Here is an 18,908-nt window from a genome sequence, read left to right on the forward strand (position 1 = left end):
TTGTTCTCAAGAGAATATTTATTTACTTAAGAAAGTTCAGATCTCTCTGTCCCCAGGGGAAAGATGAGCAGCTAGCTCAGCTGTATCCCGTAAATTCTGAGATTCATAATTTCCGATTTCCTTTCCTGTTGTATAAATCCCTTGTGCACAGGGCACATCTGGCTCTCAACGCACACATCCGCATTGGGGAATTGGAACACGGGGGTGGATGTTCAGATCAAAGTGTAAATCAATACTTCATCTGCTTCCTGATGCAGACACCTTGGTTCTTGTCAGAGAGCAGAGACATGAGCAATAAGAGGTGCGTCAGCTCATTCATTTCCTCTCTGTTTTAATCCTGCCACACGCATGCATGCACATTTTCTTAGGCTTCTACAGAGGTCACTGAGTCAGACAGAGCAGCGTACACCTGTAATCCCAGCACCCAAGACCCAAGAGAGGATTGTGACTTATAGGGCGCATACGCTATATGACGAGTTCAAAGTCAGCCTGGACTGCACACTGAGATAAAGTGAATAAGCCGTTGCTTTAGGAAGCAATTAAAAAGCTTTGCAAACCACAATGGTCTTTTAATCCATAAAGTATAAAGTATTTGCCCACTGGATATATTCTCTAAACCTATTGTTGGATATCAACATGATAATTTGGAAATTGGATTTTGGTCCCAGCTCCTCCTCCTAGCCTACCTCCATCCCCTTGGGTCTCACTTTCCTGGTGCTGTGGGTCCAAGGTTCTTCCTTGCTGATCAATTCAGCCAATCTTCCAAGCCCCCAATATTTTTGCCACTTCCAGACAACCTGGAGGGACCCCACAGCCACCACATGTGGCTGGGGCTCATGAAGACCACCCCTATTTTTCCTCATTTGTTCTTTCTAGGGAATCCATACTCTAGCCTCCTTACAACCACCTTCATCACCGTAAGATATGCTGCCATTCCTGACAACTTTAGGGCACCTCTAGCTCTGCTTCCACCTCCCTTAGTGGAGGTGGACCTGTGGCAGTTTGGATGAGGATGGTTCTCAAAGGCTCTTAAATTTGAATGCTTGGTCACCAGGGAGTGACACTATTTGAAAAGATTAGGAGATAGAGTATTTTGGAGAAAGTGTGTCACTGGGGGTGGGCTTTGAGGTTTTAAAAGCCCAAGCCAGGCCCAGAGTCTCTCTCTCTCTCTCTCTCTCTCTCTCTCTCTCTCTCTCTCTCTCTCTCTCTCTCTCTCTCTCTCTCTTTCTCTCTTTCTCTTTCAGCCAGCCAACTGATCAGGATGCGGCTGTCAGCTACTTCTCCAGCACCATTTCTGCCTGTGTGCCACCATGCCTTCTTCCACGACAATAAAGGGCTAAAACTGTAAAACTTGTTTACATGTGAAGCTGTAAACAAGCCCTCAGTTTAATGCTTTCTTTTACGAGTTGCTGTGGTCATGGTGTCTCTTTGCAGCACCAGAACATTGATTAAGACAGGACCCAAGTCACAAAAGAGACCTTCAGAGTAGCATGCCACCCACTCCACCTACTGCATCATCATTGAGCTCATCAGTACTGCCTGGAGTCTGAAACCAGAGTTCTAGCCAGAACTTCAAATCTTGGAACAGTCAGAGTCTGAACCCTAAGACAAAGAATGGCCCCTACTGAAAAACAAGCACCATTCTTCTGGCCTATGACCTGTAAGGGTGTGGTAACAGCAACCAAAGAACTGAGCACATGCCCAGATAGCTACACCAAGAAACACTACAAATACCATAACTCCAGAGGTCTAGTTCCCAGCACAAAAATACAACCGCCAACAGCCAAGACAGTATGCTTCCACCAGAAGCCAGCATTCCTACAGAAAATCATTCCCCAAGAAAATCAGTTTAGCTAAATCGTAAGACAAGGACTTCAAAATAGCAATTATGAGCATGTTACCTCGGAAGGAGATAAGTGGACATTAGGATCCCAAAGGCCCAAGATGGTAGCCTAGTTTTGTAGAGTAATCTGTGAGGGAGCCAGCAGCAGGTGTTCTACACACCTCCTCCCTCTCCGAGGCCATCATGTGCACTGGCCACTCCACCACCGGTTTTCACTGGACTCCTCCTGTGACACAATTTTGCCTAAAGCCTCCCTTTCTGCTGAGAGTAACCTTTCTGAGAGAACTCCTCTTTGTTGTAGACATAACCAGCCATGTGTTGTGGGTTCCTAATGTCTCCTGAGTGGAGAACTGTCTCCTGAAGTTCTTTCCTTTTGAAGCTCTAAAATCACAAGAGAAAAGTCAGACATGCCGAAGGACAAGGAGCCCTGGAAGGTGAATCACTGGTAGGAATGTGGGCTTCTAGATGAAGCTGGGGGTTAGAAAACAGTGAGAGGAATAGATTGGACTTGAGTCATGAAGACCTTGGCAGGAGTGTTAGGAGCTGATGATGGAGTGAATCATAACATTGGATCATATATCCCTAGATTATAGGAAAATATGTGACTTTGTCTTCATGCCATTTATAAGCTGGTGAATATTCATAAAAGCCCAGCTGTCAATCAAAATGAGTTAAACTTTTAGGTAGATATATTATGAAAATGGCTGTTGCCGTAGATGGATCTAGAATGTCTTCTTAAGGCTGATTTGCTAAAAGCGTGACCTTCAGTTCTATGCTAAAGGGAGATGGTAAACCCTTTCAGATGCTGTGCCACCTAGGGAGATGCCCAAAGAGGAGATTAGGAGGCCCTGTTCTCTTCCTCATTCCTTTTGTCTCACTTATAGGTGGCTAATTTGCTCTGTCATACATTTTCTAACATAGTACAGAAGTGCCAAGTGACCATGGATAACCACACTCAGTCTGTGAACCAAAGAAGACCTTTGCTCTTTATAGGTTGATGGTCTCAGGTATTTGCTATAGTGTTGAAATATGACACACACATTCATCACACAAGGTTACAGAAAAAAGTATATTAATTTTAATGACTATGTTACGAGATGAAAATGTTTCTCCGTGTGCTAATAAAGTAGAAAAAGAAGAGAGAAAGGCTTAAGAATTTCTTCCCTAGCAGATAATTCTAGAACAAACAAGCAGGATTCAATTGTCTATAATAGCTCCTTGTTGCAAAACTGAAGAACCTTACAGAAAACACTGTATCCGAGGAGCTGACTCTGGTGTGAGATCCTCATAAGACAGAAGCAACACTCCTTGTAATTCTAACTGGTAAGAGGGAGATTCAGTGAAGTCATCCAGTCAAAACCGTTTATCAAAATGATGTAAAAACTCTACCATGGCTCAAAATCAATTGCTTGTATAATATTATTCATAATAATTTTGATGGTTGAAATTACATGTTACACAGTCAAGAGGTATAGAGATTTACTCATACCTGTCAAATGACTGAAGATAAACTTGCGAGACAAGCTTTGCTTGTGGAAATGGGCTGGGTGAAAAGTAGTTCTGAACCAGTCTCAATGATGCCAAAATAAGATTTAAATGGTGTTCTGGAGATCAACAAGCGATTGTACATTAGAAGACAAAATTTAAAAACAACCATCCCATAAGTACAAAAAGCACCAAAGCTCATACTCAAAGAGAAAAGTCAAGTCCTCTGTGTCTGTATGCCCAGTAACACCATTACTTTATATGTACGTGTGGGTTAGTTTATGTCAACCGGATACAAGTGACAGGCGTCTACAAACAGGCAAAAAGTGGTGTCATCTGAAGAATTTCCTTCCTCAGAATGGCCTGTAGGTCCGTCTCCGGGGCGTTTTTTTGATTAATGACTGACAAAGGCTGGTGCCGTCCACTGTGGGCAGTGCCACCTCTGTGCTGGTGGCCCTGGGTTGTGTAAGAAAACAACCTGAACAAGTTTTGGAAAGAAAGCAGGTAAGAAGCAGTCCTGCATGATCTCTGCTTCAGTGCGTGCCTCCAGGTTCCTGCCTGGACATCCTTTCCAAATGCCTTGTAAGTTCCAAGAGGAAATAAACCCTTTCTTTCCCCAAGTTGCTTTCAGTCTTGGTGATTATCACAGCAACAGAAACCAAACCAGGGCACTTTACAGAGTCAGAGTAAATACTTAATTTTTATATTAGCTCCTCACATTGAGTCTGATGATTCTTGCTGCTTTCCAGAAAAGGTGTTTGAGATATTGAGTAGCTTGCTTCAAGCAGTACAAGCAGGAAGTGGTGGATAAGCTGCAGTCACATCATAAGCAGCCTTGGTTTCAAAGGCTGTGCTGTCATTTGGATCTGCAATGTCCCTCAAAGGACCCACAGCTTGTGGTAACATTGGGGGAGGGGTCACAGTCTGTGGGAGATGGGTCTGCAGGGGTGTATACTGGGAACACATCCGAAACACTCTCCCTGTCTGTCTTTCGGTCTCCCCCCCATTCTCTCCATACTCTCCCCCATATAAAGGCTCAACTCATCTATTAAATATACAATAACACTTGAATTCTTACATATGAAAAGTGACCTGCATCAAAAATAGTATCGTAATAATGTGAATGGAAATTATCTTGCTTGAAGTGTTTTTGAAGGTAATTGTATTTAAAGAGATCTTGGCTGATTTAATCTTCAAAGTATCTTCCCTCAATCACACACACACAAAAAACCCCTCAGCAACAAAACCCAAGTAGCTCAGTTTCAAAAGTGGGTCAATGATCTGACTGGACATTTCTCAGAAAACGAAAACACAAATAGCCAGCGAGCGCATGAAGTAAAGTCCAGTGTCATAAATGATCACGAAAATGTAAGTCAAAATCAAAAGAAGACGCCATTTCTCCAAGCCAGAATAGTTATTAGTAAATAGGTCAAAAGATAACCACATGTGGTAAATACACAGATGAAAGGCAACTCAAAACTGCTGGTGGGAATATAAACAAATGCATCCGTCAGGTAGCAAAATATCTAAGGAACCTCCCTAAACTAAAAACAGAATACCATAAAGATTCAGGGCAGTCAGCTTCAGGGTAGGAAATGGTGTCAAAATATCAAAGTGGTGTGTTTGTTAAACTGACTCCTAATAATGTATCATTACACCCTTAGACAAATGCACATCTCAGTCCTCATTAGAGATGTTCCTTTTTGCAGAGACACAAGCCATAGATAGTGATTGGAATTGTCTGCCCTAAACGGGACCTCTATATTCTACTCTTCCTCCCTAAGGTTCAGGAGATGTTGTGGAAGAAGGCACAGGGAGATTGAAAACAAGAGGTGGCAGGTGACAATAATGGAATAGTATTTTCCAGGCATGGCAGGTCACTCGTACATACGAGCTCACAGTGTTTGTGACAGCATCCACAAGGCCTGCCCCAGTTCAAGCCAGACAAATCCTTTCATGGAGAAGGGAGGTCAGACTTCAATGGACAGGAAATCCTACCCCTAGCTGAGGAGCTATTGGCAACTTACAGCTTCTAAAAGAGGGATGGCCAGTTGTCTTTAAAGCTGTGGTTCCTGATCAACCAGTTACATTACAGTGGAAGACCATAACCTAAGAGGACTAGGCAGCATATATTAGGAAGAAGAGAGAACACAAAGTTGGGCTGGTAAGGAAGTGTCGGGTAGGGAGGGATCCTGGAAGGCACTGGGGAGGGAATGAATAGGCTCAAAATACAAAATTCTCAATGAATTAATTCGTAAAAATGAAAAATAATATCAAAAGGGTCCCTGTACTCATGGCACCATTGATTACAATAGGCAATGCCAGAGTCAACCGATTGATTAATTTATTAGAGAATGGAGAGATAAATAAAATACGGCACTCATAGAAGAGAATATTAATCAGCTGCGAAACGGAGTCATCTCATTTACAGGATGGAATCATGAATCTCTGCTGAGGGCAACGAGCCAGGCACAGGGAGGTCAGCAGTGCCCTGTTCTCACTTATGCACGGGGTTAAACACCAGTCTGAGAGATGAACACCGGGGACCAGAGGTCATGAGAGGAGGCTAGAAGCCAGTAGAGGGCAACGGAGATATGTAAGAGCAGTAATTAAAGAAGAAGTCATGAATTTTCAAGGAAGTGGGGGGCACAGGAGGAGGTGGAAAGGGGAGAAGCAGGATAGACATAGACATGATGCAGATACAGTAAGCATGTATGAGATCCTCAAAAAACCTTAGATTTAAAATTAAGAAAAGATAGAAGAGGAGCTGGGGAGATTAATAATGGTAAATGTGTTTCTTTTCTGATCCGGTATTGAAGGGTTAACTCTTAGAACTACTGTAATGCCAAAACCAAGATATGAGATATTTTATCTTTAATTATATATGGTTATATAATATATATATATATCTAAAATTCAAATTGTCATATATTAGATCATGTGAGTGTGATTGTAGCTTATAATGACAAACACACACATACACACACGCTGGAAACCATATCAAAACCATTATATTCTCAATTGGGGCAGTTTTGCTCTTATGATATATGAGTATTCACAGAGAATCAGAACACTGTTTAGAGCATCACTGAGTGAGTAAGGACCTTAGTGTGTGCATTTTTTAGTTGGGATCATAAATTGCATGCATTATTCATGTGACATCAATCAGAATCTCTCTTGCCCAAATCAGCAATTCACTAATCATTTTGTAATAATTATATTTTAAAGGAGGCAAGAAGGAGGAGACAAAACGAAGGCAGTCAAAGGGGCAATTCAACACTTGAGCCTGAAACAAATCCCTCCAAGTACGAAAGTAATGGTAGTTGTCACCGTAGAGCTAAATGCTCTGTGTGAACTAGGTGGCTGTAGCTGGGGCCGGTGCACAAACCCCGCAGGTGATTTCAGTCGGTGTCATGACGAACGGGGCAAGGACAAAGAAGTTCTAATTCATTCCAATCACGTCAAACTGTTACGTCAAGTATAAACAACCACATCAAGGCTTTCGAAGAGCGACCTTTTGATTTGCCAATGAAAATGTATCTATTTGTTATACTTGCAAAAATAAATTTGGGCTGACAAAATTTAAGCAGTATTTGAAGTAGAATTTCAGTGGGATTAGGAAGAACTAGCATTAGAAGGCTATTTCCTATGAGGCAGTCATCTTAATTGGCAGAAAGGTGATACCGTAGCAGCTCTGCCATGCTTACAATAACAACGAAAGGGCAAGCATTGTTCCTGTACTAGCAGGCTAGTAAATACCACACAAAGGTCTCTTAATAAAATTAGTACAACCAAAGATGCATCTTTAAGAACTAGATGAGTGCATTCTCCACAATGTAAAGAGCAATTACCTTTACGAATGCAACGATCTTCAGGGAGATTGTGGCCAAATACAAGGAGTTCATCACGAAGTCCATTAGATTCCACCAGTCGTGGATGTAATCCTGAAGCCCGCCGTCCCACATCTGCTTAATCTCTCCCCAGATAAAACCTGCAATTACAGAGACGTTCACTCTAAGTGTGACTTCCAGTCACATCACTAACAAAGGAGAGATGTAATGAAGTTACCACAGAGAGTGAAGCCACAAGAGACTGTGCGATTATCTTAGACACAGTAACTCTTTTATAGACAATAAGGAATCTCAAACAACATTTAGGACTGGAGACACTAAGCTAACTCTAGAAGATATTTTTAGCTCATTGCTTAATGTATTCATTTGACACATAAAATTTTACAAGTGTGATGTTTGGGGCTGTAGAGATAGACCAGCAGTTAAGAGCACTTAACGCTCTTGCGAAAGGATCCACCTGGAGGCTCACAACAATCTTTTCTCTTCATGTTTTCCTTTTCTTTTAAAGATTAAAATATAATTACATCATTTCTCCCTTTCCTTGTCTCTACCCAAACCTTCCCATATACCCTTTTGCTCTTTCAAATTCACAACCTCTTTATTCATTAATTATTCTAACATGAATATATATGAATGTATCACATATATATTCCTAAATATAACCTGCTCAGCCTATATAATGTGTGTTGCCAGCACTAGCTATTTGATATTAGACAACTAATAGGAAGACTATTTCTTCCATTCCCAGCATCCCTCAGGTGGCTGTAATTCTTTGTGTAGTGCCTTATGGGCTTTCCCATGTCCACTTAAGCATAACCATTGGTGCCATCCTCTCAGCTCATGTGTCCTTAAACCCACAGACACGTTTAGTCCTCAACCCTCATCAAGGAAACTTCTCTTTGAAACACATGGATCCCATTCCAGAAAACCACAACTAAGCAAAATTCAGAGTTGTGGAGCCCAGTCTCAATGACTCTGTCTACAAAGCACCCGACACATAGACTCAGGGGACATTACAGAAGAGGGGGCAGAGAGATTGCAAGATCCAGAGGATGAAGGAGTTTGCTGTAAGACTGTGTCTTCTGGTAATTGGAAGTTACACCCATAAAATCTCACAAATATCTTTCTCCACTTCTAGGGGATCCACCGCCCTCTTCTGGCCTCTGAGGACACTGCAGGTACATGGTGCACTTACACACACACACAGACAAAATGCCCATCCACATAAGGTAAAAATAATAGAAATAAGGTCTTTTAAAAAGCTCAAGTTTTTAATGTCTCTATAATCATATTTTTTCATGGAAATGTCGTGAAAGGTTCTTGTAAGCACGATTTGAACTATTATTTTCTCCTAAGTCAAATGATTTTAAAAATGGATGGAAAATAGTTTATCTGAAAAAACAAGCCAAATACTTGGCTTCAGTCAAGTGATCAAGGTATCTCACTTTGATTCTGTTGGTAATTGGTGCTTTCGGTGGTCTACTGTCAACCTTGAAGAAAGGATGCTTACAGCACTCATGTCATGTTGCTAAGTGACCTAGGGATGCCACACTAAGCAGTAACTTCAGTACCACATCCAGGGTTGAGATGAGTTATCTTCTCCTTTCTAACATTATGTAATCCTCTGGAATATTTATAATGTGTTTATAAAGGTCATTATTTTATTTCCATAATCTTATTAAAATTATAACTATTTTAGATCCTAATGAGAGCTTTCAAATGATCTACCATTATGAAATATTAAAGAGATAAATTCATTTATTATAACTGCGCTCATCAAAATAAATGAGACTCCTGTGTAATAATGATAGACAGAAATGCCACATGCAAAATACCAAGCTCGATAGCTGCTGAGAATACAGGAAGTTGAAAAGATCATAATTGCTTTTTACTAAATGCAAGAAAAAGTCAGATCAACTATAAACACCGTAGATTGTCACATCCTCATAAGAAATGTAGGAAAAGAAGAGGTGTCAAGTTCTTGGAAAAGTAAGCCACTCTTCCAGTCCCCTGTGAAGAACAAGAAGAGGGGCCAGGGAGATGGCTCAGTGGGTAAGAGGCCTCGCAAGCCTGACGACCTGGGTTCAGTTCCTGTAACCCATGTAAATACTGCGATGTGGTAGATTATGTCTGTAATTCCAGGGGCCCCATGGCAAGGTGAGAGTCAGAGATGGATTCCTCAGAAGATCCCAGGACAGCTCCTCTAGAGAATGGAGCCCCATGGCAATAAACAATAAGAGTGACCCTGCAGCAGAAATGAGATAGAAGGCAGAAACTGACACCTTCGTGTGCCTTCTCCACATGACCTACTCATACTCAAGAGGAAGATTAAACTGTGAGCCAGGAAGTGCAAAGGTTTCTCGTGTGGGAAAGACACAGGCCTGATCCAGGCATCTCTCATATAAGGGGCAAAATGCTCACCCTGAGGAAGAGGCCAGGCAGTGCCAGGAATCAGGTTCCTAAGAACACTCAGTGTTGTGGATGATATCACTAGGCGGGGAGCAGGAAACCACCCCCTCTATGACCTGCAGGGTCTGAGTGCAATAGCCTGAAGGGCATCACCACAGACCTCTCCATCCCTAGAGCTCATGCACAGGCCCCACTGTGACTCTGGATTAGAACAACAGGGTTCTTTGGTCCCTATGTCAGCATGACATCCTAACTTGATCACCCTCTGAGACCTTATTCATGAACAGATCCCCTGAGCTTTCACTCAGGGTTGGGACCATTGCTGAAGCCTTTGAAGAAAGGAGAAACCCAGAACTGGAAAAGATACAGTTCTTACACTGGATGTCAGAGCTGGTGGGAAATTACAATTTACCCCACATGATGAGGAAAAACACTTGGTACACATGACAAGACTTGCCTCTTGTACACAGGAGGTGTTTCTCTCAGATCCCCTGGGCAGGCTCTTGGGATCCAGCCCATCACCACAACCTACATGGAAAACCACAGCATATGGAGGCCGTGCAACTACTGCTGAGCTTGTGATTAATGGGGACACTGGGGTCTGAATCTCCAAATACAGTGGCCAGGACAACACGTTCTTACCAGGCAGATCTCTCAACACCTATTATTTATTTTGTTTTATGTAAAATTTTGCCAATCCCCAGAGATCAGAGATACGTGTTTGAAAGCGGAGGTTGGCAGATGTGTTTCTGGTTAGCCCGCAGTAGAGCACACAGAGTTGAGAACTGGACTGTGCCAGTCAGATGGGGTGGTGCCAGGCTGCACTGTAGGGATCAGCTTTATCGCATTAGCTATAGCGTTAGCCAACTCACCACCTGAAAGAACTCAGAGAGGATGCAATGATAGGCATTTCGATTCAAAGATTCTATCACCACTGTGAAAGATTCCCAAGCATCATTTCTTACTACTGATACTATTGCAATGTTTGACTATTAAAATATCTGACATGAGATTAAGATCTGTCATCTACAAGTAGACAAAGACCTGATTGGCCTGCCCCAGAACACACAAATCATATGACTGACTGGTAAAGTTGGAAGATAACATCCTGCCAAGTGTAAAGATTTCTCTGGAAACTGTGTTTCTATAAACTTGATAGCGGTAGACATTCTAACCTGGAGTCTAGAATCCCTTTCAATGTGCAGCTTCAGAAACCATTTAGTCAAGGTATGGAAACCCAGTCTATGTATATCTCTAGAGATCAGCATGTACTCACAACTCAGTCATCTCAAATCTATGTGTATTTTCACATGTAACAGATCTTAAAGCACCTGCGGAGTAATCAGGACACTGGTGCACTGAGGGCAGAGGAGGCCCTTGTCAGGTCTGAGAGATGCAGTTGCAAACCCACTGCACGGTAATATTTTTTAGCTTGAGAGTTCTTTAGGGTCCAAGGAAGGGAAGCTTCAACTGGAAGCTAGCACTGGATGATACCCACGGTTTCCTAAGACTAAAAGTTCTGAGGCTTCCATGGAGTCGAGACGGATTTCACATGATCTTCCCGACTGCCCAGCCTCTTACCTCACTTCTGACACAAAACTGAAAAAGGATCCAGATTAAACCGGTAACTCACGCCAGCACTCTTCAAGGGCTACATCAGCACATCAGCTTAGCTTTAGCTATAGATAACATTATCGATTAATGCTTGCTGGCTAATGAGTTGAAATATTTTTAAAAGACTTTTTTTAAAAAAAGATTCATTCATTTTTCTTTGTATGAGCATTTTAACTGTTTGTATGTATATATGAGCAGTATGTGAAGGCAGTGTCCACAGAGGCCAGAAGAAGGCATTGGATACCTTTTAACTGGAGTTACAGAGGACTGTGTGCGTTTTGGGAACTGAACCTGGGTCTTGGGAGTCAGCCCTCAGCCCTAGAACCTTTTTCTTTGTCAACCACCATGTTGGAGCATCGTCTCATAATGGCCTCCTCATGACATACCTGTTTGATGGCTGTTGCTTTTTAGCCTGCTGTAATCGTGCTAGTGAAATGCCAAGTTTTCTCTCCCCTGGCAACAGTCACCGCGTTTTTGAACAAACAAGCCATTAGAAAAATGAGAGGGTGCTAGCACAAACGGAGACGCATCCAGCGAGCTGAGTATTCATGGGAACTGAAAACAAAACGGGAGGGAACAAAGCTTCGGGGAGCTTCTGTCACAGTGTGTTTGTCCTGTCCCCGTGATGGAACATTTCAACATCTCGACTCTCTGTTTATAAATAGATGGCACAGTTTCATAGAACTGCTCTAGAAGCCTTATTATAGGCCTTGAAGTCAAGAGTGCGGACCCAGGATGGAAAGAGCAAAGGGGAATGAGTCCGAGAAAGAAATCCAGTACCCTGGATTTTTTTCTTTATTCTCTCTCTCTCTCTCTCTCTCTCTCGCTCTCTCTCTCTCTCTCTCTCTCTCTCCCTCCCTCCCTCTCTTTCTTTCTTTTTTTTCTTTCTTTCTTAGCTCTCCTATGGCATTTTCACGGAGAAACTTGAGAACTCTATCCTGAACATGGCTGTGAGGATTCCAGGGAGCAGGGAGAGTCTCTGATTTCACACTCAACCATACAGATTTCAAGCTCTGGGGAGTAACTGTGTTAGAGGGAAGGATCCTTGTCCTAGCCCTCTCTTGCTGTGGGTGGGGACACAGGTAGACAGCAACATCCCTAAACAAAGAGTGAGGTACCTCTTCATCAAAGTAACCCCCAGGGGCCTGCTGCTCAAGGGCAGAAGCTGCCGAGTTCTTTAGTGAAGACAGAAGCCTCTGGAGAGACATCAAATCAACAGAGATAAAAAGAACACAAAGAATTCCTCACTACTGGAATTTTCCTTTGCCTTTCAAATCATGGAATAGAAATGTGTCTCCAGGATCAGATGTCTGTCTCTGTGGAAGAATAATTGTATTACTAGAAGTTATTTTCCGTAATGGGGACTGACGTGATACCAGACCCCGAGAGACACTAAATTAAGGGCCACTCCTAAGGCCTCAAGATATATTTAAAATTTCAACAAAGTGGAAGACAAAAACCTATGACATCCGTTTTCTGAAGGCAGCTTTCAGAATACTATCTATAACCTTCTTCGGTAGATTACTGAAAGATCCGAGGGCACATTCTGCTAGCCCACACTTGCCCCCTCCATTGCCATAGTCCAAAAAGAAAAAACCCTGGAAAAGGGGTGGCAAGAAATACACATAGTACTGACAGTGCAGTCTTGTGCAATGAGGGAATAAATAGCAGAGAAGACCCAAGGGTGATTTTCCTTTCATACTTCCTTAGTTCAAGTGAAGGGATCCAAGAAAATCCCTCAAGCCTGAGGCTTATACAGCAAAGAGAAACTAGTACTCCCTACTGGGATGTCTTCTTGACAGTCAACTGGTGTGTCTCTCTCTTGGTCCAGTCCATCATGGACAAGGGGAAATTATGCAGCTTGTCAGTGGGGCGCTGGTAGCAGCCTGAACTCATATTGTTCCACATGCCTAGGCCTTCAGTAGAAGGTTGAGCGTGTGTCTCTTCTTGCCAAACTCAAGAGAAGTTTTAGGGACCACAGGAGACCACACAGGCTGACTTCAAGCTACGGGGGTTGAGGGACTGCAAGATGTCAGAGGGAGGCGCATCTGATCCTAAGAACCTTGCAGTGTGTGGGCACAACAGGAGCATCTAGAGAGAACAGCAATTTCCCCAGAAGGTCAGCATTCTCGTGTCTGGCACAGGTACTCAGTGATTCCCAGAAAGCAGGGTATTCAGGAAGAGGTATGGCCAGGGCACCAGTTGGTTAGTGAAGAGTTAACTTATGCTGCCATCTAACTTCCCTGAGGCAATGAGACTGGAAAGAGACTGTGCATTCTGGGGTTGGAGTTGAAGCATGAACCAGACGTAGATGAACACATCTAGGTCCTTCAAGACATGAACCAGCCTTTTCCTGAGAAGAGGAAGTCTGTAAAGTGGTTATAAGTTTAAAGTTTTTAAAACAGACCAGTCCTTTGCTGAATGAATTTAAGGCCTACTCCACAGAAGAAAACATGAACCTGGTATTGTAAACCTGACCAAGAACCCATAACTGGGGAGCTCAAAGGCACTGTGGGTGAACCTAGGACTGTTACTTTCCTAAATTGATACATAATATCAAACTGTCCTCTAAATTTTTACCTCTAAATTTTATCTCTAATACCCATGCATTAGTGCAGCTCTCAGGCCTTTGCAGAGAAGAAGGACCTTTATGTAACTGTTAACACGGAGACTCAAAACAGGTCAAAGTGAAGAGAATGCCACTGAAGTTACTAACCACAAATGGGGCATCTCTAGCACTATTCCTCCTAGGGCTCAGGGACCACAATGGAGGAGGGGGAGGAAGGAGCATGATAACCAGAAAAAACAGTGTTGTCTGGACATGACAGGACTTCTGTGCTCAGGAACTCACCGCAGCTGTGGGTATCTGCTCAAGACCTGCACAAGATGAAGCCAGTCGGAATTCTAGACAAGATCAGGAAGAAACTCTTGAGGTCTCTTCCTTCCTGAGGAGCTGTGGGCAGTGGATCTCCTCTTCTTGGGGAGGGAGAGTCGATTTTAATAAAGGATGTGGCTTTTGGTAGGTCAACCATGCCCCAGTGGATGGGCCCATGCACAGGAGTACATGACCAGCATAAATGGGACTTGATTGCTTATTTAAAAAGAGGATAAAAAGTTGGGGTGGGGGTTGAGAGGTAGAGACTAGATCTGGGAGAAGATTGGGGTGGATCTGGGAGAAGCTGTGAGAGAAGTGGGGGTGAATATGATGAAAATATATTGTATGGAATTCTCAAAGAATTAGTTCAAAATGTCACAATAAAATAAATGCTCTTACATTTTAATAATTCAAAGTTTCAGGAAATCAATACCTAAGAGCAATCTTATTCAAAAATAGAGAAAAGCTATCTGATTTAGGGGACAGGACAGAATGGCTGGAAAGGGTAAAGTAACTTTGCCTTAGAACCTAAGGAGCAGAGTTTCTCACAACTGTCATCTGAGAACTAAATCTATATGAAAATTTCTTCCATGATTATTTCTCAGTCTTGAGTGTGTTTAAGGACCTCGGCAATTTCTGAATCAACTAAGCAAGATGATCACTCAGAATCTCGATTTGCTCAAAAATAATTCCCAGTGGTTCTGACTATAGTCAGCAGACCATCAAGAATGCTGGATGTGATGCAAATGGCAATGAGTCTTCTGCATTTGAAGACATCTGAAAACCCTTATATCACTGTGGTTTTGACATCACTTCTTTATCATTGGGGGAAAGAGAAAGAAAACAACATGCAGGAAGCCCATAATTTTAGTTTAGTAAAAGGAATGTTATGTCAGATGGAAGTTAGAATGTTCATACTTAAGTATAATTATTTAATAGTCAATTAGAGAGTTTGAGCAATGTAGTAGTATTCTTTTCATAGGATCTTCTTTAATTTAAACACTTCCATGAATATTACAGAATATATTGAAACTGACGGGAAGACAAATGCTTCTTTGCTCCGGGCACCCTTTCAATGATTAGTAGAAGCTGCACAAAGCACATTTCAAAAATGAGCAGATTCATTATTTTCATTATGAAGATCATCATTTCCACTTAAGATACGCTCTCAGTATTTTTAAAAACAGTTGACTGAAACACCTTTTTAAAATGCATCTCCCTCAACAGAAGGGTAAATATTAATAATATTCTAAGAAACAAGGGAACTTAACTTTGTTCCAGAAAGTGATTCTTTGAATATAAAAATAAAATGTGTACATATTCTAGTACTTCCCTCCTTCCCTCCCTTCTTCCTTCTGTCCCTCCCTCCCTCCCTCTCTTCTTCTCTTTGTCCTCATTTTCTTTTCTCCCTTCCATTGCTTCTTCTCCTTCCTTTCTTTTCTCCTTCCACCCCTCCTCCATCCTCCACCCCTCCCTTCCTTCATATCTCCAAGATATTGCTTATTCCAGCACTAGAGAGTCACATAGACTGTTCTAGACCACGGGAAGGGAGGGGGGATGGCAGTGGCAGTGTGGTGGGGTGGTACAAAGGATTTATTGTGCACAGATGTGCTATTCAATACTGTTATAACCAAGGTGCCTCCTGGAATGCATCACCTCTCTGATGAAGCCCATGCGCTGCCCAGTTCCCTGCACCTGTGTAAAGGTGTAAGGAGACTGGGGGAACAGTGCATATGTAGAGGCCTGGCTGGTGCTTCCTGCCATCCTGGGTCTCCCACTCCTGGCTCAGTGTCTCATAGAGAATCGAGGTTCTTTGCTCGGGAGTTCTGGGATTTGTTCTACTAGCACGCACCTGCTGGCGCCTTGATTTTAGACAAGGAATTGAGCTTCTCAAAGCCTGCTCCATCGTTTACTCCTGCCAGATGGGACAGAGCTGCTGTGACATTCACAGGAGGATGTGCATCTAAACTGTTCAGCCTCTACAGCTTCTAATATTGTTATGCAACCATAGCTGTTGTAATTTCAAGCCAAGGAGAACTAATTCAAATGCCCATCCAACTCTTTGACCTTTTTATATTTTGCTCTCTGGCTTGCTTTTCCCATATGCTCCCCTCTTCCTGTCTCCACTAGGCACCACCATTCTTGGGAGCCCTGTAGCTTCCAGTCTTTGAGTCTTAAATCTGACCTACACTGTCACAGCCTGATAGAATTCAGTTTTTCCCCAGTAAAGAATTCAGTTACTGTGAGTTAGTAGCATAGACAACAATTTGAATATTTCTAAATATTGCATGTCTTAATGATTTACCATGTATAACTACATAAAAATAGCTTCTAAATAGCCCCACCAGCACAAATGGATAAACAGAAAGATGAGGGAAAAGTGTCATACTGCAATGGTTGTCTGGGTTTTTTTTTTGTTTTAATATTACAACAGTCCTTTAAAGTACCAAATGGATGTTTTGCCTGTACTTGAATCTGTACATGACTGGAGCTAGTCTGTTGAATTTACTTGAGGAGGAAGAGTAGAAGAAAGCTAAAGGGTAGTTCTTATCATTGTAACACTGCTGGGAGCTGACTGAGGTCCTAGGAGCTTTAGAAGTAAGGCTGAAATAATGAGTCATTGAAAGCCATATGATCTTAGTGATTATTTGAAAAAAAATGGGTCATTGAGGTATGGCTCAGTGGTAGAGCACATGCATAGTGTGCAAGAGACCCTGGGTTTACTCCCTAGCACCAAAAGATGGAAAATAAAAATGGTCACAAGAACAAAAATTATGTATGTATCTGTGTGTATATATACATACACAAATTATAGATGTATATATATATATATATATATATATATATATATATATATATATATAAAATGGTCCCAGTAATATGCTTGTTGGTTCCTATGAGTGTTGAGGTGAGAATAAGATCAACATTATTCGTTCCACGTTGCCTACTTGGCCGACTCAGTTGAAGATTTTCAGACTTGTTAATATCAACGTTCTAAGCTATAAATTACACAGCAAAGGATGGAAACGAGAAGCCAGTGTTGCTAAAGAAAAAGTGCTAAGGAAGCCTGCAATGCAGGCAAGCTGGGCACCGCGGATATTATGAGCACTTCTTGCTTTGTGGCTAGCAATTCCACAGGCTCTATTTTTAACAGAACTGAGATGCCTTTCTCCGCGCCATCATTGCCTCAGTTCACCCTTCGCCTCAAGCTCACGGTGCATAGATTCGCATGCTGCCTGACGGTGGCATATTCTCAGGCATGGGTTACTGCCAATCACTGCACAGACATCTTACTCCCCCTGAGGAGCAAAGCATTATTTCACATATGACAACTTTTACTGAAGAGCTACTTTTATTATAAGATATTATTGTCATAATTTTTATGACAAAAATTGTCACCATTTTTTTGCTAAGTTGATTATATAAGTGTATGTATGCATATATACGTGTATATATATTTATTTTTATGCCGTATAAAAAGCTATGGCATATGTTTACCAATCATAATGCATCTTGAGGAAAAGCTCAAAATGGCTTTTGAGAAAGTCTGAAAACTAGTATCCCAAGGAATTTTTATTTTCCTTAATTTTAATATATATAATATATAATATATATAATATATATTATATATATATATGTTTGCTGGCATGTGTATATGTGCACCATATGTATGCATTGCCTGCAAAGGCCAGAAGAGGGCATCAGATCCTCCTGGAACTGGAGTTACAGATAGTTGTGAGCTGCCATGGTGGTGAACCCTAGTCTTCTGCAAAAGGAGCCAGGGCTCTTCATCGCTAAGCCATCTCTCCAGCCTCAAGTCATTCTACCTTACGGCTATAAGGCTATAATTTAGAACCTTACGATGCATGAGCCAGGAAATGTTTGGATAAGGAAATGAAGCTAAAGATGTCTCACTCAGTCATCTAGCAGGGTAATATAATAGCAGGGTATAATCTTGAGCAAGGTAACATAGATGATCCACTGGTCCAGCCATCAGATCTGACCACACCCTTGTAATCTGTATCACATTTGTAGAGTCTAAGCAGCGCTCCCTCCCCAATGCCGTCTTCTACCCCTCTGTGAGAACAGTGATTCTCTCTCCCTAATGAGGGAAGCTCAGTAGATTCAATGGCATGCTAAATGTCATCAGGTGAAAATCCTTTCCCTTTATTGATAAAGGCACCGAAAACCCTGAGGGTTTAAATCCCAGAGATACAGCCTCTTCACAGCTTCCCAGCAACAGTTTACAGCCCTTTATAAGCCCGGATCCTCTAGAGCTCTTCAGACTCAGCCTTAGCAGTGAGGCTTTTCTCGATTCAACAGTATAACTATTTTGAGAGGTCTACCTGATACATAAACACCATTGATCCCATGCCCTGTTGCTGAAACGAGAGAATCATTCACGTACGGCTTTAATTCTATGAGATACCATTTACTCTACAAGTACCCAGATCCATTAGCTCCCTGCAGTCATATTACCCTGGAAATGTTGCCTCTAGCAGACACTCCCGACTGCTGGAATTATAGTACAGTTAAGCCTATCCACTAAGCACTGAGCAGTGACCATGGTGTCATCTCATTCATCGACATGTCAAGGAACATTCTGCCGCACATCTAACGTTATACCAGACAGTCAAAGGCAGTTTTAGCCACAAATGTTGCTCAAAGTTAAATGTTTCTATTTTTATAATATTTACCATTTTCTGCAGTTCTGATCATTAATTCATTATCCATTCCATCCAGTGAAATTTAAGCTCCACCTGGCCAAGTGCCTTTAGCTCCTTATGCAGCAGTCATACCCTTTGGCTCTTTGAAGGTATCCAGCATACAC

At 42.0% G+C, this 18,908-nt stretch overlaps 1 protein-coding gene across 1 annotated transcript in view; it reads right to left on the bottom strand.

The window, feature by feature from the left end:
• Window positions 1-18,908, bottom strand: part of Trpc4 (transient receptor potential cation channel subfamily C member 4) — a 128,540-nt gene that overhangs the window by 30,823 nt on the left and 78,809 nt on the right. The window contains 1 exon segment of the mRNA XM_038347968.2: window positions 7,180-7,319. Coding sequence (XP_038203896.2) covers window positions 7,180-7,319 — 140 coding nt within the window.

The sequence above is a fragment of the Arvicola amphibius genome, chromosome 11, assembly GCF_903992535.2.
Source record: "Arvicola amphibius chromosome 11, mArvAmp1.2, whole genome shotgun sequence".
In the NCBI taxonomy this organism is placed as follows: domain Eukaryota; kingdom Metazoa; phylum Chordata; class Mammalia; order Rodentia; family Cricetidae; genus Arvicola; species Arvicola amphibius.